This window comes from Callionymus lyra, chromosome 6 (assembly GCF_982586985.1).
Source record: "Callionymus lyra chromosome 6, fCalLyr1.hap1.1, whole genome shotgun sequence".
NCBI classification, from domain to species: Eukaryota; Metazoa; Chordata; class Actinopteri; order Syngnathiformes; family Callionymidae; genus Callionymus; species Callionymus lyra.
Window position 1 is genome coordinate 35,763,161 of NC_141823.1, and position 24,558 is coordinate 35,787,718.

At 38.6% G+C, this 24,558-nt stretch overlaps 1 protein-coding gene across 2 annotated transcripts; it reads left to right on the forward strand.

The window, feature by feature from the left end:
* The first annotated feature begins 233 nt into the window (after positions 1 to 233).
* On the forward strand, positions 234 to 21,047 carry dna2 (DNA replication helicase/nuclease 2). Of its 2 annotated transcripts, XM_087792975.1 has the most exons (25): positions 234 to 392; positions 1,268 to 1,336; positions 1,911 to 2,538; positions 2,598 to 2,691; positions 2,767 to 2,916; positions 4,639 to 4,822; positions 5,388 to 5,536; positions 5,695 to 5,817; positions 5,876 to 6,095; positions 6,153 to 6,267; positions 6,351 to 6,507; positions 6,568 to 6,753; positions 7,081 to 7,317; positions 7,387 to 7,500; positions 7,568 to 7,677; positions 7,789 to 7,898; positions 8,029 to 8,157; positions 8,271 to 8,363; positions 9,194 to 9,387; positions 9,594 to 9,683; positions 9,752 to 9,965; positions 12,240 to 12,329; positions 13,024 to 13,209; positions 13,283 to 13,429; positions 20,607 to 21,047. In XM_087792975.1, the coding sequence occupies exons 1-25, from the start codon at positions 378 to 380 to the stop codon at positions 20,658 to 20,660; spliced, it is 3,858 nt and encodes a 1,285-aa protein (XP_087649101.1). In that variant the 5' UTR covers positions 234 to 377; the 3' UTR covers positions 20,661 to 21,047. The 2 variants fall into 2 exon arrangements, with proteins under 2 accessions (XP_087649101.1, XP_087649100.1); XM_087792974.1 differs by lacking the exon at positions 20,607 to 21,047 and having other exon boundaries at positions 2,607 to 2,691; positions 13,024 to 13,377.
* Positions 21,048 to 24,558: the final 3,511 nt, after the last annotated feature.

Below are 24,558 nucleotides of genomic sequence, written 5' to 3' on the forward strand. Positions count from 1 at the left end.
ATCCATCCATACAAACATTGTGTTTATTTTGTAAATTATTAATTCCTATAATATTTATTATTATTATTGTTATTGTTGTCATGTTATTATTTGACTGAATCTAATGAATAAAACATTCGTATGTAACATTTGAGTCCAGCAGGTGTCGCTATACATCTTTCTAACAGCGCTTCTTGTAACCGGAACACACATGACGTAATTTCCTTTCCGCGAAAACGGACGGTTGGCGCTTTAAGAAGGAGTCGAATGCGGTTGCATAGACTTGTGCCTTTCATAAAGTATTCTTTAAATACCATAAGAGGTTGAATCTTAGTGACATTTAGATTGACGTCCCTAACTGCAACTCGATGAACTGATTTCGAATCATCTTGTTTAGGATGAAGAAATCCAAGGTACGTTTGTAGTTTTCCGTGTTTTTGACTTTTTGGTTTGAAAATGCCAAAAATGCGTCGCAGTTAAATCTGGCGTGTTCCTTAATGCTAAACATAACAGTAAATTCCCCAAATGTCATTCAGAAATAAGAAATGCACTTCCAGCTTTTAAATTAAAAGCAGCGCATCAACAGTTGTTATTCATGTAGTAATATCTTTTTTTTGTTCATTATTTTGTGGCATATCTATGGATTGTTTAAAATAAATCTAGATTTTTACTCTGTTATCAGATAATTTATGCATATATTGCCTTCTTAATGGTAACAGGTGTATGGTGTCCCAAATTACCACCAATGACTGCATCAGATCTTATCGAGAGGATTTAAACTGCTCTCGTTTAAAATGTCATTTTTGAATGTGGAATCTTGGAGATAATATTAAAATATTTATATTTTGTTATTATTTCACAGTTCCTTTAAATCTGTACAATTGTAGAGAAATTAATTATTAAAATCGTATATTTTATAACTGGCGCATAGATTGCATAGTCAAAGATGACACACTTAAGTCTCTTATCTGGCTTTTGACCCCTCTAAGGAGCAAGACTAAGGACCGACCTGCCAGGAGTCGCAAAATCGTTAAAACGTGCATAATTTGACATATCTTAATGCAAACAAGTTGAAGAATGCAGGATAAAATAAAAATCCTGTCGACATCTTGTGTTCCATATTTATAGATAGCTATATAGAACTATAATTATTTTATCTACAGGTAGTGTCTCGGATTATTGTAAACAACTTGGTAAGTAGTGTAGTTGTTCTTTATGCATTTATGAAACATGAGTAGTTTTCAGTAGGATTCAGCAGTGTATTTTCCTTATGTATGGTCTTCTTCAGGGAAGTGCAGCAGGGCAGAAAACCATCTCCGCCTTCTTAATCTCTCGGCCTCCACCTGATAAACACCAGGCAAGTTGAACATGTTTTCCACCGATGGGGAAATTAAATGTTTTAGCTGTAAGTCATGTGTTGTGATAGTTGACCCAACTAATTTTTTCATCATAGTCTGATTTAATTACATTAATTTAACTCTAAAGTATATTGTGACAAACTCCTCTCAGCAATGTTGATGGACATTTTAAGAGACCCAGCTATTGGCTCCGCACCACAAGAGGGAGTAATATCATCGATGTAAGAGTTTACTAGCATGACGGGATTTTTTTAGTTACAGATATATTTAAAATGAAAGTTAGAGTATTAGTTTGAATCAATGAGCTTTCAACTTACACAGGCTATTACGTCTCTTGTTTTTCTCTTCTCTTATATAGGGTTTTAATACTTACTTTAGTATTCAAACTGTAAAGTGTCTTGAGAAAACTCAAAACATGTTTTGACACTAAATGTTTTTTACATAAAACAATCTAATAAAGTATTTCCTCTTCGAGTCAATTTATTTTGTATGACACGTTGTAAAAGTGCATCTGGCAGGAGTCCAATGCAGAGAAACTCATATTTTCATGAAACAATTGTATTTTTGTTCCAGACAACCAGTGCCAAAAAAACATCTCCTATGAGTTCTGTTGACAGCAGACAAGAAGATAAAATCAACAGCACATTCATAAATCCTACTAAAAGCAGTATCCTTGGCAGTCTGGAAAATCTCCTTCCTACTTCTCCCGACATGCTCTCTGTGCCAGAAACCCCAAGTAGTCAAATGAGACGGTCTAGTTCCACGGAGAATCTAGAGGAGATTGAACACCAGTATGACCAAATGTCCCCTGTTTGTCAACGCTCACCCTTAAAAGTTCTGGGAAAACAAATGGATTCAAAAGGTAGTAGAAAAGGGGAGATAAGAGGATGCTCCATGAAACGATGCTGCAGTCCAACCAAAGAAACCCACAACGCCAAAAGACCAAAAACGGAGGATATACCCCTGCGAAGAATAGGCGAAGACCTTTACGTCCAGGGAAAAGATCACTTTGGGAAGGCGGAGACACCGGAAGATGAAAGGGATTCTTGTTTTACAGTCATCACTGATCCCAAGATGATGGATAAAAAAGCCAGTTCTAAAAAAATCCTTGATGGTCAGGGGAAGGATGCATGTTTGATGTTCCCTGAAGGATTGCCAGACAGTCATGAGCTCCAATTAGCGAATGGCAAAGAAACAAATGGTGGGATAGAACGTTAATCATTAATCACAAAAACATTTCAATTTCTTACTTCTAACTAGGAACTTCAGAGATGCCAGCCGAAGAGGATTTTTACGAGGAATGGTTTACAGAAGAGATTGGTTTAGTCGAAAAAAGGAAGTACTCAAAGCAAAGGTGAGATGAGAAAATTGTCTCTTTTGAAAAAGTCATCATTTCGTTCAGAATGATGAAGTCTTCTGTTTTTTACAGAAAAGTTCCGGACCACGTCATTCTTTGTGGAGGAATCAACAACCGCTACATGGTCTTAAATGTAAATGAGCAGTCTGATCTGAAAACCCTGACGATAACATGCTTTAAAACTCTTGAACCCGTTGAGACATGTCTGCTTAAAGATGGATGGTAAGTGATGGCTTCCAGATCAATTAAATGTGCGTCACTAAACTGCCGGCAAAGTTTTAAATCACTGTGAAGTGAAGAGGAACGTATACATAGAGTACGACATTAGAGTCCAGGAAAGGTCAAATCAGGATCAGTTGACATCGTTGTGGAGGAGATCCTGGACCCAGCAGCTGCTCATGAGGTGGTCATTCAGGACTTGATATCTTTAATACATGACTGTAGTTGATATATTTCAACTGCTTAAATTGACAAATACAGTAGAGTGTCATCAGCATTATATGCGGGAGTCCAGGGGCCTTGTGTACTTAGGGGGTCGTACGTACAAAAAAAAACGCACAGACCTACTTTTCACTTCAAAGTCCATATGTATCAATAAGGAAAAGAGTTTTAAAAAGGTTGGAATTCCCGTTTGTGGGTCGCGTATGTACAGATTAGCTGCTCAGATGCATGTCAGCCTCACTAGTCATGTTGAGATGTTCACATCAGAGTGACCTTAACGATCAATATTGATCAAAAATAAACACGCGTTCAAGTGTTTGTAGTTACACTTGTGGATATTAATTTATTTACAAACTTATAAATATCTTCTCATTCACCATACGGATGATCTGTATAAAGACGACATCGATCGCATGCTGAATATTTTAATCCGCTATTTCACGCTATTTAGAAAAAATGTAAAGGAATTTAAACTTGTTTTTATAATATAACAAACAAAATAATCTGCGTCTGATCACTTCAAGTCTTTCTCTTGAGTCACAGAAACAACATCATGTCAGATTGATCAATCTGAAGCTGCAGAAAGAAGGCAGCTAAAGTTTCCTTCATGAGATCACGTGATTGGATCTCATTGAAGAACACTTGTATAAAATACACCATCACATGATTTGTTCATTTGTAAACAAAACGCTTTTATTGTATACATGTAATAAGTATTTGCGCATGTGTTGCGCAGCTGCGCCCCAAATTCATAGCTCAGACTATAAGATCATCTTCTCATCATCATCACTACTCAATGCTCTTAGTAACTGATTTACAGTTTTATTCTTGTTAAACTCCATTTTAAAATGTTTCAAATAAGCCCCTGATGGTCAGAAATGTTTTTAATTAATTCATTAATTAATTAATTGATCGCGGGGAGAAAAACCACTGACTCGGCTATGTAATCGAATATGTAAATGGGGAGTTGATTAGGATTGATAAAGGACAAGTGCTTTTATTTGTCTGTACGAGCAGATTCATACATCTGAATAATTTTGTACGTGCCTGATTTCTAGATTTGAGAGATTCTAGATTTGTACATGAGGGCTTTTGAGTTTTTTATGCAGTTTTTTTCTCACAAATTATAACAATTTTTTTCTTTATCTCAAATGTTTATTTCTTAAAAAAAATTAAGGTGTTGCATATTAATGCCAGTAGGTGTCACTGCAATCACACTACACCGAAACCAAGGCACAGCACTTTCGTATCTTGTATTCTCTCTTACCATTAAATTGTTACCCCAGAGCAACCGAAAGGCTCTGTTGGTTCCATCTTCTGAGCGTCTAAGCAGATATTAACCGTGAGATGGAGAGAAATAATTATAATAGTTCTAGGATAGAGTTGAGGATCATGAAAAAAACAAAACAGTTTTGTTCATCCTAAAGCTCTAAAAAGACATCTATACGTGCTGTGTTATTGTTTAACAGAGTGTTGTTGTCATGTTATCAATGCACACTGCAGGGAGACGACTCTAGTTGGTTGTGGTGATGTGGTTCATCTTGAGGGCTCCCCAAATAAAGGACACTGGCTGGTGGACCGAGATCAGGGCCTGCTGGTTTTATTTCCTGACAGTCTTATCTCGGGCACCAGCATCTCTAGCTCCATCCGCTGTATGAGGAGAGCTGTTCTCAATGAATTGTTTAAGGTAAGAATGTTTTCAAGCCATCTAATCTGAATATTACTTTGTTTCTTTCCTTTATGACTAGCATGTTGAGCAAGACACAGGTGTGAGACGGTTTGTCTATTTTGCTTTCTGAAGACTGCTTTTTCTAATAAAGATGTAAAATTCTATCTCCATCTGAAAGTAAATAGCCTGAGTTTGTGTTTATACAATTGTCATTGCAGTAACACCAATGACTTGTGCAGTAGGATTTAACATAGAGCAGATTCACTTGGGGCCTCATGTACTAAGAGTGCACTTTTCCACAGCAAAGTTCAGGAGTGTGAAAACGGACATTCTGGATAGACTTCTGGAAAAATTTGAAGGCTCCAAAGTGTCTCAAAACATATTTACTACTCAGATCTATGTCAGTCTCACGAGTCATGTTAAGAAGTTTGACCTGGGTGTGACAGGCACATAAAACGTAATAATTTATTAAGTTAGTTAATTTTAAACATGGGGTTAATCACTTTTTCCAGGACCATGTAGATTATGATTGCTTTTCTTTTGACTTTATGACCTAATGGTCTCTGCTCTTGTTGCCTTCTAGAGTTCTGACGGAGGCTCCAAGCAAATGCTTAATGGGACCATTGTCCATGAGGTCTTTCAGGGAGCCACCATATCTAAAGATTTCTCTCTGGAATCGTTGTCGAGGCTGGCAGAACAAGCTTTGTACAGTCCACAGAGGCTGGGTGACATGTGAGTAGAATTATATTGTTGTGATTTATGTATTGTATATATCAACGTTTGTCAATGACAATGTTGCCAAATGTTTTTCCTAAATCACCATATCGATGAATCCTGTGTCTTTTAGTGGATAGGACTATTAAAAAAATCATTAAAATGTCTGTTTTCAGGTACAGTTTAGGTGTGACTCAGGAAGAAATGAAGAAAGAGCTTCAGGAGTACCTGCCTTTGCTGGAACACTGGGCAAATGTCTACTTGAGCGCACCAGTACCTAAATCTATCCCTCTTAAAATGTATGTAGTTCCACTGTTAGAATTTGTGATTAGTTGAAAAGGCTTCTGAATATTTCAGACACGGAGGTAACAGCCCAGCATTATCGGCCTCGATAGAGGAGCTGGTTGACATCGAAGAGAATGTGTGGGCACCAAGATTTGGCCTTAAAGGAAAGATTGACGTGACCGCACGAGTCAGAATCACCAGAGCAAGAAATGGCCCCGACAAAAGACAGCAGGTCGTCCCCTTGGAGTTAAAAACCGGAAAAGAGTCAAACTCTATAGAGCACCGTAGTCAGGTTAGTAGATCAAGTCGACACACTCTCATTTGCTGATTTTTGTAATTTGTATTTCAGGTGATCCTCTACACTCTTATGTGTTTGGAGCGATATGAACCAGCAGCCGGCCTCCTGTTATACCTGAAGACAGCCAACCTTTATCCAGTAACAGCCAGTCGTATGGACTGCAGGGGTAACGTTGATGACTTGACTGTAAAGTTGTTTTAAATATTAAAATTAAATAATGTGTCAAATAATTTTTTTTTATTTTTTTAGAGCTCCTGAAGCTGAGGAACACTCTTGTACATTACATCCACAACTGTGTAATCCAGGAGGGGAACAGCAGTTGTCTGGCCAGACTCCCCGATATTGTGGAGGACAGAAAAACCTGTCAGTACTGCCCTCAGCGAAGGAACTGTGCTTTGATTGAGAGGTGCACCAAACATTTGATTTCACTACTGCAGTCACCTATAACGACTCTCTGCCTCTCCAGATCTGTGAACTCTCCGAAATCCAGTTCAGAGTCTGTCCTCGAGTTTCTTCACCAAGAGCTGAGTCATCTGGCTCACCCACACCTGATGTACTTCTCTCACTGGGTCTTGCTCTGCTACCTGGAAGCTTCAACCATGGAGGCTAAAAATGGCCGCAAACGAGTTTGGCTGCAGACAGTGGAGGAAAGGTAAATCATTTAAACAGTTAGAAAAGCGTACTCTCAGCTCTAACCACATAGTATCATTAAACCTCGTCAACTGAACGAGATGTTATCAATTACTTAATTTTAATCATCACTAGGCACTTTAAAGTTTAAAGATTTACACTAGTTTAATATTTGAAATGGGCGATGTTCTAGTTTGCACTTAATATGTTCGGTCAGTTACAAATTTAACGATTTGTGGATGGGGCTGTGTGTTAACACTAGTTTTTCAATAAAAAATCTGCTGTTGGCCCCCAATGTCAGACTTTGGACTTGTGATTTGGACTCTTAAAGCATGTCTGTTTTTTGTAGTGAAAAGAATGGAAGTTGTATTGGAAACCTGCAGCTGGCAGGTCCAGTTGCAGTCCAGTCGCCAGGGGTATACTTCCATCGTCTCCAGCTATGCGGCATAGAAACGGTTCTGAACAGCCCAGGCTTAACCAGCTGGGATCGGATTGTTCTCAGTGACCAACAGGGTCGGTTTGTTGGCATGGCAACTGGTTACATATGTGAAATCAGCAGCACAGTGATCAGTTGCACCCTGGACAGGTGAGGCAGGTTAGGTACATCTAATAGAGAATTGTTTTAACATTATTTTCAAATTGCGTTAAATTGCAGAGACTTGTCCAAAAGTCCTTGCAGCTTGTTTCGGGTGGACATTGATGAAGGTGCAGCAGGACAGAGCACTCATCTGACAAACCTATCCCGACTGATGGAAAACGCTCAAGAGAGGTACAAACATGTGTGCGATGGAGAAAAGTATAATTTCTTACTAATCTAAAATAAAACCTTACTTTAGTGACCGTCTCAGAGAGCTGATCGTGGACCTCCGTCCTCCACAGTTCATCAACAATCTTAGTTCTGTTCTGCCCAGAGATGGAAAGGACACAGTGGCAAACATCCTAAAAGGTGAGAACATGGCAAATATATTCTAGAATCTGCAGACATCACCAATATTTACATTTTGATACAATGTTACCTTTTGTTTTTCCTTCACTGTTGGTTGAATGTGTGTTCTAGGTCTCAACAAGGCTCAGAAACAGGCCATGAAGAAGGTGCTGCTGTCTAAAGACTACACACTAATTGTTGGAATGCCAGGCACCGGCAAAACTACTACCATCTGCACTCTTGTTAGTTAATTAGCTTTTTTTTCCCTCAAAAATATATTGGCAACTGTTTTAAAAAAAGACTAACCCAAACTAATGTGAACATTTTCTTTCATCTAGATAAAAATATTTATACATTGTTGATATTCTCTAGGTGAGGATCCTCCATGCATGCGGCTTCAGTGTGCTGCTGACCAGCTACACTCACTCTGCCGTGGACAACATCTTGTTGAAGCTTAAAAGATTCTGTATTGGCTTTCTGCGTCTTGGTCAAAGACAAAAGGTATATCCGCAAATGGAATTTTTAATTGAATTTTTATTGTTTCTTTTGTTTGCCCACCACAGAATTTGTCGATTCCAAGTTATCTTATGATTTTGTTGTTTTCCACTTTGTAGGTGCATCCTGACATCCTTCCATACACGGAGGAAAGCCACAGAAGAAATGGCATACGTACACTACCAGAGTTAGAGCAGCTTTATAACAAAGAGGTAACACACAAATGCATTTTATGTAATGCATGTATTTACCTGTGGTTAAATTTTCATTATTTAATTTGAATGGCTAAACTTGACATTTTGAAGCCGAGTTTTTATTTTATTTTTTGTTATGCTGTCATTGTAGATGTTAAATATATTTGAATAATAATAATTCAAATTGCTTGATTACATTTCATGATTCATTTCATTTCATGATTGGTAAAGAAAGTTCCACCTAGGTTTGTCCTGAATGGTGCTTTGTTCTTGGACTTGTGTGCTAATCACAGATAGCCTGTTCAAGTATAAGGGTGTTTAATCTTGGCACCATGACACCCAAGGCTGCAGTTCGGGGATCGATTTTAGAGTTGTCCTCAGACTTTCGTCCACACATCTTGGATGCTAGGTTAAAGAAAAGCGTGTAGCTCTTGACCGATCACCACCTGGTGGTGAGTTGGCTCGGATTCCAGTCAGACCTGGCAGACCCCATGTGTTGTGATGGTCTGCTGGGAATGTCTAGCAGTCTCCTGTAATTTTATTTGCAACACATAATAAAATGGAAAAACGTTTTTCAACTCTGTAACACGGTTTTAAAGTTAATCAAGGATTTAAGTTATCTTCCAAATGTAATATTTGTTAAAAGCCAGAGCAAGGTTTTTATATGAAGAACTACACTGTTATTTAAATATCAATTACAGTACAGTATCAAGGTACCAGTTTTAATTATGAACTATCATAGTACACAGCGTAAACAATATTCATCCTTCCGTTTTTGAAAGCTTGCATAATTCAAACTTTTTGTGTAACTAATGTTTTGTAAAATGTTTTCTACATCTTTTACATAGCTGGTGGTGGCGACCACCTGCATGGGTATCAAACACCCAATCTTTTCGCGCCGACGGTTTGACTTCTGCATCGTTGACGAAGCTTCACAGATAAGTCAGCCTATCTGTATGGGACCACTTTTCTATGCCAGGCGCTTCGTCCTGGTCGGAGATCATCAGCAGCTGCCGCCCATCGTGCAAAATCAAGAAGCTAGGTGAGGAGTCTGTAAAGTGTTATTTTTAAACCTTTGAACACAAATTAGTAAAATTATGTTTGGTTTTGTGATTGTACTTTGTGGATCTTTGTTTGTTCTTAAACAATTGAAACATGAACAATTTTGAGGCATCCTGTTTTGAAATGTCTAAAATTACTACAGTCATAATGAAAATATTCATATCTGTTCGTTTTTATTCCTCTAAGGTCACTTGGGATGGACGAAAGTTTGTTTAAACGACTTGAGCATCACAGTGAAGCTGTAGTCCATCTTAACATCCAGTACCGCATGAACAAGTAAAATATTTTCCTTATTATTTCCATTTTTCTTTGATATACATATTTATTGTTTTTCTTGACTCCAGGCAAATTATGTCTCTGAGCAACTGTCTCATGTATGAGGGACAACTGGAGTGTGCGTCCGAGCGTACGGCAACGGCCCTTCTCACCCTGCCTTTTCTTCAGTCGGTCCAGTCTGAGCTGAGCTCATTCTCCAGCAGTCATCCAGTGCAGGATATCAAGTGGATTCAGCACATGTTACTGCCAAGCAACACTGTTTGCTTCCTGGACTGCTCAATGGTGAGTATTTCTGAGAATGGTTTCAGATGGTTGTATGTTTTATACTGTACACACATTTGAGCGGCCAAACCTAGCTTTGCACCAAACCACCGCCACACAAAACCTTTTTTTGTATTCCATTAAATGAGCCATGGACTTTTTTATGTGAGGAACCCAGAGGGGGTTATTTGACTATTATTGATTTGATTTATTTGAGAAGGTAAAAGTGTGACACTCACAGTAAAACGTTTGGGGACCAAGATTATACCTCTTCTAAATATGATGCACTAGATAGTCTGTCTTTCTTTTGAAAACTGTTCATAGTCTTAGTAAATAAATTGCTGAAACCATTTCCTATGGTCAGATGAGACCAATGAAAATTAATTGACAATTTTTATACAGTAAAGTGGGTTGCATAAGTATCTGCCTTCAACTTTTCAACATTTTGCCATACTAGAACCAAATACATGAATACATTTAATTGAAATTACTAGTGCAAGACACAATTGGGGACACACAATTGTGAAGTGAAATGAATCCATGCTTTTGAACTACTTCATGAATTTGTATGCAAGTAATATATATGTGTGCCTTTCACAGACTTAAACAACTGAACAATACTCAGTTAAAATGCATTCAAATTAAATGCAATTATTATAAAGTCAAGACAACACAGTGACAAACATTGTAGCCTCAAGATAATTAAGAAATAAAAAGGTCTTAAGACGAACTTTTAACATTCAACAGTAGGAGACGATCTAAGGCAATGCCAGTTACAGGTGCAGTTTGACCAAAAGTCAAAACAAAGAAGTGCGTTTACCAAAGTATCTACCCCCCTGAATCAATAATTTGTGGAGACACCTTTTATTTTTGATGGGTTAAAGAAACGTCAACAGAACGTTTATATGATACTTTTTACCACAAATAAAACATTTATATTGACAAAAAGACTATCTTTGTCAACATAATCACTTTCCCTTCTTTCATTTCCTGGTCTGACGATACGGAAGTGACCGCGATACATGTGATGAATCCGCTGATTGACTGAAGCTGTTTTACTAATAACGCACAACTGTACAATGCAATACAAACATTCGAGTTCCGAAATAATTTGCTTTTCAAATAACAAAAATGTTAGAATATTCCCCCTTCTATAACTCATTCTACCTGTCTGTAGTTCGGATCATAAACACCTCATTAATTATTCTGTTTTCAATTTGATTTTTTTTTTTCCCTGATTTAAATCAATTATTAAATGTACATAAGCGAATTATTTCGGAACTCGAATGTTTTTATTTAATTTTACAGCTGTGCGTTATTATTAGTAAAACAGCTTCAGCCAATCAGCGGCTTCATCACATGTAGCGCAGGCACTTCCGTTGGTGTCAAAGTCACATGTATCGTCAGACCAGGAAATGAACGAACGGAAAGTGATCAGGCTGATGAAGATCGTCTTTTTGTCAATATAAATGTTTTATGTGTGGTAAAAGTATCATGTAAACGTTCTGTTGACGTTTCTTTAACCCATAAAAAATATGAGACTTTCGCATATGCAGCGTGTGACATCATCACATCGCCTTCAGCTATTCTACGCTTAACTTTCTTACTATACACTTACTCTTCTGTTGTTGGTGTGCAGCAGTGAAATGGGTCCCCTGCTGAAACACTTCCTGCCATGCGCGTTCCGGAAGTTCCTTGGGCTATTCACTGATATGGCGGTATATGAAAATGTATATCACAGCGAACATAAAGACCGGTTTCCCGTACGAACCAGTATACCGCCAAGCCCTAGGTGTGGACAGGTTCCTCCACTTCATCCAAAGTCATCATGTGCTTCTTGGTTACAGCTCTGACTTGGGAGTAGTTTTGGAGGACGACTGTATCTTGATAGGTTTGCAGCCACGGAAATACTCCTTCCATTTCCGAATAGTGTATTTAACAGTACTCCAAGGGATGTTCAAAGCCTTAGAAATCTTCCTATAGCCTAAGCCAGCTTTTATTCCTTCAAGCTATCCTGGACCTACCTTGTGTGTTCATTGGACCTAATGATGCTGTCTGCTCCCCAATATTTAGCAAACAGACCTCTGACACCATCACAGAGCAGCTGTATTTGAACTGAGATTAGTAAGTAAGTAATGGTTATTTCTAAAGCGGCTTTCTAGACCAGGTTCACAAAGCACTTAAACAATCACAAACAATACCCAGTTAAAATATATACTTTAAAGATCAAGAAACATAAGACAATTTTAACTGATTAGATTATAGACAGAAAAACGATGGATGCATGTCTTGTAGGTTCCAGCACTTGAGTCGGTGGAACAAGGTGGAATCAGCAATCATACTGAGGCTGCCATCACTCACGTTCTGGTGAGGCTGCTCCTGAAGGTTTGTAGACTTTTGTCGGTTACTAGTCAGTTTTCAATTACTTAGTCTTCGATTGTTTTTCATTTGCTAACAAGCACTTATCCAAACTCCAGATAATGGATCATTCTCTTCTCAACACATTTTGTTAAACGTATACTAACTTGTCATTTCTTTCTCTACACAGACTAAAGTTACCAAAACACAGGAAATCTGACTCAAAATGAAATGGTTCTGTGCAGTTACTCAAAGTATACTGGGTTATGAAATACTGAATATTGTTAACATTACAAAAATTGCATGGATGTTTGCATGGATTTTATGTTTCAGTTTTACAGATATTTACATTGAAATCATGCAATCCACTGTTTTTTACACAAAATGTCTTGCTTTGAACTTTATGTCCACATTCAAAAGCATTACATTGAGATGTTAATCCGTTTTCTTTATTTACTTTTTATTACATGAGGAACAGTATACGTTTTACAATATGATATTTATAGAACATAAAAATAAACAAAATGAAATGGAAAAACCAGAACATTCTAAACAAAAATACAACACAAAAAGCCCACATACTGCTACTGCTCCTGCTCCTCTCCCTTGTTCCTCGCTCTTACTCTTCCTTGTCCAGACATTAGTGTTTCTATCTTCAGTCGTCTTCTTCTGTTGACACAAATATAACTTCTGAAGTCCTTTTAACAACACTTTTTTTTAGGCAGGATGTAAGCCAGGTGATATTGGAGTCATTGCCCCCTACCGACTACAGTTGAAGACCATCTCTGCTCTGCTGAGTTCACCCATGTTCTCTGGTGTGGAAGTGAACACAGTAGACAAATACCAGGGACGCGACAAGAGTGTTATTGTGCTCTCTTTCGTGAGGAGCAACCACAGAAAGGAGAATGTCTGTCCTCAGTCAAATCTTCATTTTTGTTGTCAATGCGTGTTCTTTAATATCTGTGCCATTCTTTTATCAGCTGGGGGAACTTTTGAAGGACTGGCGTCGTCTAAACGTCGCCATCACCAGGGCCAAACACAAACTGCTGATGGTAGGCTCGGCAACAACACTTAGGAGATACACTCCGGTGGAGAAGTTGCTCAATTATCTTCAGCAACAGAGGATGATATCCTTTTTTCCTCGCATATTTAAATTATGATGTTGCTTTTTTCCATGATCGTTGCACACACAATGTTGAGTGGAGCAAAATGATGACAATTATATGTAATATTGATAATGTGATGTAATTTGCCCTAAAACAAATTCAATTTAATTCCATTATATTGATTATCAAATCATAACAAATGTATCTGAAGACACTTTAAACAACAGATTAAAAAGCACTAAATATGAAGATAGAAAACAGGTCCCATCTCAATAAGCAACAACTAGAAAAAATTCCTTTAAACAGGAAGAAACCTTGAGCAGAACTAGACTCTGTGTAAATTGTCTTCTGCTAAGACCGGCTGACAGGGATTAGAGAGACAAGAGGATAAAGACATTAAAAGAGTGAGGGGAGAAACATGGAGAGAAGAGAAAATCGTAGAACAGAGGCAGCAAGGCCCCTTATGGCTAGTCCTAAATATAAAGGCTGTCAGTTCACACTATTCAATTTAATTCAATTTTATTTAAAGTGTCTTATCATAACAAAGTTATCTCAAGACACTTTACAGTTGAAGTAAGACTATAGTGGAGAACGGATCCCAGCAATTCAACAATGAGCAATGAGCAAATCACTGTGCAGTGAGCTGTGGCGAGGAATAACTTCCTATTAGAAGGCAGAAACCTCGAGCAGAACCAGACTCATTGTTGACGTCCTCCTGCTATGACTGGCTGGGAGGAAGGATGGGGGGGAAGACGGATGGACGGAGAGAAGAGTGAGGGAGGATACAGTGAGAGAAAAGAGGAGAGTATAGTAGAGTCCATGGAGGTGCTGCAGAGAACTCTGGATCTGATGATGTGGTGAAGATCCTGGATCAGCAGCAGCTCTGGAGATGGAGCCCTAAGGCTCTGGGAGATGAATAAAAAAACTGCACAGGTGATGAATGTAATGCAGAAAAGAAGGATATACAGAGCTCGGTGTCTAAAACTCCTCCAGCATTCTAAGCCTATTGCAGCTAAGATAAACTGAAAGGCTAATTATAGGTTAATGGAAAAGTAAGGTTTTAAGATTGTTTTTAAACATAGAGAGGTTGTCTGCCCTCCGGACTGAGGCCGGTAATTGGTTCCACAGCAGAGGGGCTTGAAAACTAAAGGCCTCGGCTCCAAATCTACATTTATAGATTTGTGGTATAATTAATAGATCTGGGTTTAAGGATTGTAAGGTCCTAAAGTTTGATAAGTTTGGATTAGATCTTTAATGTATGTTGGTGCTAGACGATGTAAGGCTTTATAGGTTAAGAGAAGGATTTTAAATTGCATTCTTAATTCTACAGCAAGCCAATGTAAGGAAAACAGCACAGGGGAAATGTGTTTGTGTCTCTTAGTCTCAGTCAGGACACGAGCTGCAGATTTCTGAATGAGCTGATGAGTTCTGAGATACTTTTTCCAGCCTGGAGGTAACAAAAGCATGGATTGGATGGAGTATTTCAGTAGCATCCAAAGGAATGAAGTGACTGATTTTTGAAATGTTACGAAGGTGGAAGTAGGCAGTCCGTGAGATTTGTTTTATGTCTGAGTTAAATGATAAGTCCATTTCAAGGCAGACACCCAGATTCTTTACAGTGGTGCTAGTAGCAGGAGAAAGTCCATTATGTAAAGCTAGATTATTAGTTAATTATTAGTTATGCCTATATGGTTTTCTAGCCTCTGTAGAAAGATTTGGTGGTCGACAGTGTCAAATGCAGCACTGAGATCTAGAAGAACAAGAACTGAAACATGGCCCTGATCAGTGGCCATTAGCAGGTCGTTACTAACTTTTACCAGGGCGGTCTCTGTACTGTGGTGTTCCCTAAAACCAGACTGAAACTCAAATTGATCATTGTCATTGAGATAATCACAGAGCTGACTTGTTACCAATTTCTCCAGAATCTTTGAAATGTAGAAAATATTAGAGATAGGCCTATAGTTAGTGAGAACCTCTGGATCAAGAGTGGGTTTTTTAAGCATAGGTTTAATTACTGCAACTTTAAAAATCTGAGGCACATAGCACTTTCATAGTCGACATTATCAACTTGTCAATGACATCAGGCTAAGTAAAGGGAACACTTTAGGTAGTCATGTGGGAATATGATCCAGACATATCACTAAAGATATGTCTCAAGCATCTATGATCTATGATCGTGATGCTCTTTTCAACATCAGAGAGTCGATGGAGGATTATAATCACGACCGTTTCCAACGTTCGGTGAACGTGTTTCCGGCTCCGCTTCTCATCGACTCGGACTCTGTGGAATATCGTTTGATCTCTCGGGTACCGGGCGATTTCCACAAGTGGTCGGTCTGGAGTACAGGTCGCGATCGCTCGGAACAACTGTGACGTCATCGGACGTCATCGATGTTTGATCGACATTCCTCTGGCGGAAGAGCATGACGACACATCAGCGCTGCCGTCTGTCCAGACCTCAACAAAAGGTGGTAAGAATTTTTCATTTCCTTTCTTTAATTCGGCTTTTACTACCGAGTTGAACGTGAGTGACAGCTGGTACCCACGTGACCGCTGTTCGCTTCAAAAGATCCCGCTCTGCGCACCTGTCAGTGACGCGGCATCATCAATGACGTCATCGGTGCTGAATGTAGGACTTCTAAATGTTCGCTCCATTACTAATAAATCCTTTATTCTTAATGATCTTTTCACAAGAGTTAATTTGGATTTATTATGCCTTTCTGAGACTTGGCAGAGAGAGGAAGAGTTTATTCATCTGAACAAACTCTGTCCAGTAGGGAGCGCTGTCCTGGGGAAGCCTCGCCTCTGGTCGTGGAGGAGGTCTTGCTACTGTTTTTAGGGAGAGTTGTTCTTGCAAAGTGATTCAGACACAGGAATTCACTTCTTTTGAGTCTCAGATGATCTTGGTTGGTTCTACAAGACCTTTCTATTGTGTTTCAATCTACCGTCCGCCTGGTCCTGCAGCGGTGTTCTTGAAAGAGTGTCTGAGCGTCTCTGGAAGTCCACTAAACTTGAGGTGCATAGACTTCACCTCAGGGATCTGTTGACTTCTTACAATGAGATGGTAGAAACTGCTAGATCTGATTACATCAGAAAACTGGTAGCAGCAAATAGGAAAAACCCCAAAGTTTTGTTTGACACGATTAATTCTCTCGTGTCTCCTGCTCCTCAAATCACGCCTGTCTTCTGTGAAGCTGACAGCAATGCATTGTTGAGATTTTTCATTGACAAAATTAAATTGATCAAAGAGAAAATCTCTCCCCCTTTGTTTGGAACCCCTACTGTCTCTGAGCCCCTCTCCTCCTCTTGGTCCTCCTTCACTGCTGTATCTTTAGCTGATATTTCGGCACTAGTGAACAAGATGAAACCCTCCTCTTGCTTAGATGACGTCCTTCCTTGTAGGCTTTTTATCAAAGTATTTGATGTAATTGGCCCCTGGGTTACCAATATGGTGAACCTCTCCCTTTCCACAGGGGTTTTTCCCAATGCATTTAAACATGCCATTGTGGAGCCTCTGCTCAAAAAAACAGGCTTAGACCCAACTGACCTCAGTAATTTCAGGCCTATTTCTAAGCTCCCTTTCTTGTCCAAGATCTTGGAGAAGGTGGTGTCTGAGCAGCTTTCTTTGTTCCTGGATCAGAGCGACATCCATGAGAAGTTTCAGTCTGGCTTCCGTAAACATCACTCTACGGCAGGGGTGTCAAACCAGGTGTTGCTTGTTAAGCCGACACCTGATTGGTTCACTCATGTGTGCTTGACGGGTTGGAACAAAAACCTACACCACCCTGGCCCTTTACTGGACCAGTTTGACACATGTGCTCTACGGAGACAGCTTTATTGAAAGTGTCCAGTGACATCATGATGTCGGCTGACTCGGGTAAATTCACTGTTCTGGTTCTTTTGGATCTGTCCTCAGCCTTTGACACAGTTGATCACCAGATCCTGCTGAGAAGACTGAGGGATGAAGTGGGACTGTCTGGGTCTGTGTTAGAATGGTTCTCATCTTACCTTTCTGGGCGCAGTTTTAGTGTATCTGCCAATCAAATGAGGTCTGAATCGGCAGATCTGTTGTGTGGAGTCCCTTAAGGTTCTGTTCTGGGTCCTTTATTGTTTTTGCTGTACTTGATTCCCCTGGGTAAAATCATTCAGAGATTTCCAGATGTTTCTTATCACATTTTTGCTGATGACATCCAGCTCTACTGCTCTTTAGATCCAACTGAGCCCCAGAGGCTGAACAGCTTAGTCAATTGTTTGCTAGAAATCAAACAATGGCTGAGTGAAAACACTCTACAGCTAAATGTGGACACAACTGAAACACTGGTGATTGCTCCTGATGATAAGGTTCCAGGGTTGAGTCAGTACTTGGGTGACTTAGGTCAGTCTGTCAAACTGAGCATGAGAAACCTGGGTGTATTTGATAAAGACATGTCTCTTGTTCGACACTGCAGAAAACTGACCAGAAACTGTTTCCTTCAACTGAGAAAAATCTCTAAACTTAGGAAAATGTTGTCGGAACACGATCTGGAGCTTGTAATCCATGCGTTTGTTTCTTCTCGTCTGGACTATTGTAACAGTTTGTTTTCTTGTCTTAACAAGAAGGAGCTGTCTCGTCTGCAGTTGATTCAGAACTCTGCAGCGAGAATTCTGACCTGCTCAAGTAGAAGAACTCACATTTCTCCGATCCTTAAAACTCTTCACTGGCTTCCAGTTTCTTTCAGGATCAACTTTAAAATTCTGGTTCTTACTTTCAGAGCTATTCATGGTCAGGCTCCTCCTTACATCAGTGATCTGATCCAGCCTTACACCCCAGCTCGGGCTCTGAGGTCTGTGGATCAGAATCTACTTATGGTTCCACGCACACGGCTCAGGACCAGAGGAGAGAAATCTTTTCAGGCTGTTGCTCCTAAGCTTTGGAACGATCTTCCTCTCTCTTTGCGCTTGATGGAGTCTACTGACTCCTTTAAGAAACATCTTAAGACGTTTCTATTTGTTCAGGCTTTTCCTTGATTTTCTGGAACTCCTGTGTTGTTCTCAGTATTATCTTGATCTTTAAAGTATGTACTTTTTTGAGTATTGTTTTGATTGTATAAGCGCTTTGTGACCCTGGTCTCGAAAAGCGCTATATAAATAAATATTACTTACTTACTTACTTGCATGTTGTGGACTTTGAGGAGGAAACAATCAGGGACAGTTGTCGAGGACTCCCTGGTAATAAAGAGTCAAAAATATATATCAGTTATAGTGTCTGTGTCCGGTGAAGCTGCACCGGTTGTATTAGAAGAATCTAGGAGGTCTTGAATCTTTTCTCTAATAGTTACGATTTCTTTCATTAAAAAAGTTCATGAAATCACTGCTACTGAGATGAGGAGGGATGTACTGCTCAATGAACAGATGGCTCTGTGGCTACAGTGCTGAATAAGAACTTGGGGTTATTCTTATTAGCTTCTATAAGTGATGAGTAATAGTGAATAGTGATGGAAAAACAATTTCATAAAGGAGACCTCCTGAGGGATCAATGGAGTTCTACCTAACCTAACCTAATAGCTGGCTCAGGCTTTCTGAAGAGATGCCTTATATATATTTAAAACTTATCTTGCCAGTCCAGGTAGAATTCATTATTTTTTGATGATCGCCATTTCTTCTCTAATCGTCTAGGATCCTGTTTTAATTTTCGTGTTTCCTGAATAAACCAGGGAGCATGACTACTTCTGTTAACAGTCTTTTGAGTTAGTGGTGCAATTAAGTCAGGTGTGTTATGTAGCGAGTCTGTGAGTTTCCTGACACACTGAGGCTAGGCATTTTACTGAGCACTGAGGAAATTGTTTCTAAAAATTTGGTTATGGCACTTTCATGCAGACATCTTTTGAAAGTGCTCCTGCTCTGTAGACTTGGGTCATTTAAGATAAAATCAAAGCCTTTAAGAACTGCATTCTGAGGAGAGACAATAACATTTTCAATTTCAATTTCAAGTATGCTAGGACAAGATCTAATGTGTGCTTAAATCTGTGAGTCGGTTCATGTACATACTGAGAAACGAAATGACTCCAGGATAGAGTTAAACCTGTTAGCTAAGCTATCATGGACCATATCCACATGGATATTAAAGTCACCAACCATAATCACTTTATCTGATTTAAGCACCAGGCTGGTCAGGAACTTGGGGAACTCGGACAATAATTCAGAATAAGATCCAGGTGGACGATAGACTCCAGCAAAGAGAAGTGACTGACCTATTCTCAAGGTTGTTTTAGATATGCCAAGTATAATACTTTCAAGAGTTGAAATCGGATTGTGGTCTAGTAAAGGTTGACAGACATGAGTTGGAGGATAGAAAGACTTGAAAACAATTAAAGGTCCAAGAGACATGTTTAAGTATTAACAGTGGTGCTAACAGCAGAAGTTAGTTAATTGTAAAAGGCTTTATCAATAGTTGTCTAAGATGTTTGTGAGCCGACTTGTGGAGTCTTAGTTTTGTCTGTGTTCAGTGAAAGAATTTTATGGGTAATCCAAGACTTGATATCTGTTATACGGCATTTTTCTGGCTTCATTGATAAACACAATTGTGTTTTATAAGCATGGCCGTGAATTTAAACCTTTTTTATATATATATATATATATATATATATATATATATATATATATATATATATATATATCATACTCCCTCAGGGAAGCATGCATATTGTATTCCACTTATTTGATTTTAAAGTCCCCGTAAAAGAATCTGGTAGTTGATGATGTAAAATGCAGCACTAAAGTTGAAAAGAACAAGTAGTGAAACACAGCCCTGACCGTACGGCATTAGAAGCCTTGCAGGCCTATGATGTTGTGGATTTGGAGGATGAAATATAAGACAATTGTCAGAATGTGTTTGCTTCAAAACGGTATATTGATTGTTTAAAATAGTATAGTATATAAGAAGTCTGATAAAGGCTTGTAAATCTTTTTAATACCTTTTTTTTTTCACATTTTTAAAATTTGCTCTTTTACTTAAATTCACATGGTTTCGTAGTGTACATTAGTAATAGTCAGGCTTACTTTTGAAGTTTCCTAAATATTCCTTTTAACTGTTTTTGAGAACAGTCCGATTCTATTGAACAACTCATTTTTATTTGTTAAGTCTGAGGTTGATCAACATATAACTAAACAACTATAAAGGGCACTGCACCTGACGTTTATTTTCCTGAACTGATTTCACATAACCCGTCTTCCTCCATCAGCTCACAAGGAACTATCCAACATGCACCTGTAATGTAAATGTCACACTGTTGGAACACTGGAATGGAAAACTGCTTTTTCATGGAGTACATCATTTCTCACCTTTTTATTGCCTTAAACATGTATGAGATGATGACAACACCGCCCTCTGTGAGAAGCCACCTTGTCTGTTCTAATTTTAGCTTCACTACAACTGCACATGCTAAGAGATGTTTTAGGAAAACCTCTTGTAATTTGAAGAATGATGATGAATAATGTACTTTTAGACATTACTGGTTCTGCATTTTTGTGTCAAAACAATTTGTTAAAAATATTTTTTTTCTGTTCCAGGTCGTTTAAAAACATTTTGAATTTAATGTTTCATAATGTGCATAATATTGAATCTTGTATGTTCTAATAAATAAATTGAAGTTGTGAGGTGCTACAGAGTTGGATCGTTCCCTACAACACAATGATTGTCAAGTGAAGAGACATGAGTAGAATTTTTACATTCAAAATGGTGGTAGACGAAAGTTGTATCCATTTATCAACTTTTGCCAAAAAACTGGGAAAAGTATATATTGAGGTTTAAATATGCTTGTAAAAAGCAAGCCGGTGTAGATGTTTGACAACTTTGAGCAAGCTGCACTTTTAATAAGTCCAACCCACTTTCTCAGAAACCACTTCACTGTAGCTGTCCAGCGTTCATGCTTTAGCTTTCATAGGTGCAACTTTAAATTAAAATTCTCAAACACAAAAATGAAACTGTAAAATAATGTATTTTATTGGAAATCATGATGGAAAGACCTATTGAGTAAGGAATTGATAGATAAACTTTATTGATCCCTTTGGAGGTCTCCTTCGGGAAATAGTTTTTCCAGTACACAGCAACACGGACGATGGATTCATGAAACAAAAACTAAGTGCAATAAAAAGAAAGTGCAAGATGACACGATCTAAAGATAAAAAACATGGATTAAAAAAACAAAAACATGTAGAACATGCAGAGGGGTTTCCTGCAGATTTTAAATGATCGAAACCTCCTCAGAAAGTACAGTCTACTCTGAACTTTCTTATACACATGGTCTGTGTTGCAGGACCAGTCCAGCCACACACTGAGGTACTTATAGTGTGGCTTTGTCCTGGACCTGCAAAATCCAAGACCAACTCCTTGGTCTTTGAGGTGTTCAGCTGCAAGTGGTTTCTCTCACTCCAGTCCATACAGTCACATTTCAGACTCCTGTACTTGTCCTAGCAGTGGTCCCTGATGCAGCCAACAATGGCAGTGGTGTTGGCATACTTCTGGACGAGACTCAGCTCAGAGTTCTAGCAGAAGTCTGAAATACATAACAGAAACTTGAGTGAAAGTTCAATGCCATTATCTGGTCTGCTGACATCGTTACTTGCCCAGTGATTTCTTCTTTCCTGGCAGAGATAACTAGTAACTACCCATGACCATGTGTGCAAAAAGTCAAAGGCTTTGTTTCAAGAATTTCATACCAAGGAGCAAAATATCTGGAGTACAAACATACCCTTGCTGGAAGTCTTAACATTCGATTTGATCTCAGATAGGTCAAATGAAAAATGAATGCAGAGCTTACACTGTAAGCCCGGATAAGTTGAGCTTACTTAAAAAATTTTAAGTACAACAAACATTTAAGTAATGGTTGATGAAAACTTGAGTGAATTTGACTTAAAAAGATGAGTGGATGGATTTGTTATTTTGAGTTGAGTAAACTTAATACAAAGTTTGTTTAACTTAAAATCATTAGTAATATCAATTGCTTTGCCCCTTTATTCCACTGAAAACTTTAAGTTAAGTGCACTAAGCCCCAAGATGATTAAAATAAAAAACATTAGTAATATTGATTGCTTCAGATATTTATTTCACTTATAACTTTAAGCTGAATACACTAACCTCCAAATTGATTTACCATAAAAATTCTAAAAAAAACAAAACCATTACATTTTTGTTAACATGTTTTATTTACGATAAAACAACATCATAAACAACAGTATTCAGAACCCTGTTTTAAAGAGACAGCCTACTCCTTATGAGATTTAACATTTGGTTTCAGCTCACCTCTGCCCAGGTTTAGTATGACCACTTGAATAAAGTGCAATTTGTTTTTCATGCAATCGAGGTAGTCCAAGTTCAAGGCATAAATCAGTCCAAAAAGGACACAGAAATCCTGTGGCAGGTTCGCCACCTCCTCCAATACCACACTCCCTTCCAGGACTATGCTCACTCTGGATGGGTTAAGTTGAAGATGTCCGTCAATGCAGAGGATTCCCACTGAAGTTTCACCGTACAACTCGTTGTCAGTTGGGTCCTAACAGAAAAAGAAACCGACAAAGAGAGGACATTGCAATGTCAATAATTCTATGTTGATAACAAAAATTAAGAAAGGACAACACCAATGAATTAAAATCGGCATAATTTGAAATGTGCATTACAAGAGCTTTATAAAAAACTGTGTACTGAAATGGTTTTGTGGCTCAACAGAAATGGAGAACTTTTTCATTTCGAGTATAACTGAGAAGTTGTGTAAAAACATTTCCAGTACATATGCAATGGGCTCTATGCACAGCTCCACTACTTGCTGAACTTAATGCTGCTCTTTTATTTCATGTCTTACATTATTGGACAATATGATTAATCCAGGTGTGTCTGTGTAGTCACTGGTCAGACACACATAGAGCCCATTGTTGCAGTTAATACACATTTAAGAACAGTTTTGTCCTTTAATCTCAAAAGGTAAGAATTTATGCAAGGGTTTTTCATAGTCCTCAGTGGACTCCATCAAGCGCAAAGAGAGAGGAAGATTGTTCCAAAGCTTAGGAGCAACAGCCTGGAAGGATTTCTCTCCTCTGGTCCTGAACCGTGTGCGAGGAACCATCAGTAGATTCTGATCCACAGACCTCAGAGCCCGAGCTGGGGTGTAAGGCTGGATCAGATCAGTGATGTAAGGAGGAGCTTGACCATGAATAGCTCTGAAAGTAAGAACCAGAATTTTAAATTTGATCCTGAAAGAAACTGGAAGCTAGTGAAGAGTTTTAAGGATCGGAGAAATGTGAGTTATTCTACTTGAGTGCGTCAGAATTCTCGCTGCAGAGTTCTGAATCAACTGAAGGCGAGACAGCTCCTTCTTGTTAAGGCATGAAAACAAACTGTTGCAATAGTCCAGGCGAGAAGACACAAATGCATGGATCATGCTCCAGATCATGTTGTGACAACATTTTCCTTTAGTTTAGAGATTTTTCTCAGTTGAAGGAAACAATTTCTGGTCAGTTTTCTGCAGTGTTGAGCAAGAGACATATCTTTATCAAATACAACACCCAGGTTTCTCAGGCTCAGTTTGACAGACTGAGCTAAGTCACCCAAGTACTGACTCAACCCTGGAATCTTCATCATCAGGAGCAATAACCAGAGTTTCAGTTTTGTCCACATTTAAGTGTTTTCACTGAGCCATTGTTATGGCAGTAAGGAGACAGCAGGAAGAGAAAGATTCTTGTGAAACAGATGAAACAACACTTGAAGTCCCTGTCAGATGGCAGCGTCACAGCTAGGTAAGAGTTTAGCAAGTGAAGAAAAGAACTAGTCAAGGTACAGCTCCTAATTCCACATGGGGCCTTACTAATTTACGTCTTTAAAGTTTGCTACTATTGGAATAATTACATATATTATCACACGTTAGTAATCAATAACATGTATTGCATAAGTACATATATAATAATACGTTAGTAATCAATAACATGTACTAGATCATTTAAATGAACAATGGCCGATTTATAGAGCGTCAAAGTCCAGATTTCTTTAAGTTTCCCATGGTGCCACAGGGCACAGGAAGATCATAGCAACATCAAACCACCACAGTTCAGATCAATATTTAGTCTATAATAACATATCAAAACCTCAACTCTGAGGTCTGAGTAGAAAAAAAAATACCCAA

What these genes read in the sequence shown, in the direction of transcription:
- dna2 (XM_087792975.1), top strand. An exon ending in CTGCAGACAGTGGAGGAAAG is followed by an intron (nt 6,754 to 7,080) that starts GTAAATCATTTA and finishes TGTTTTTTGTAG; the next exon opens with TGAAAAGAATGGAAGTTGTA. An exon ending in ATGGAAAACGCTCAAGAGAG is followed by an intron (nt 7,501 to 7,567) that starts GTACAAACATGT and finishes ACCTTACTTTAG; the next exon opens with TGACCGTCTCAGAGAGCTGA.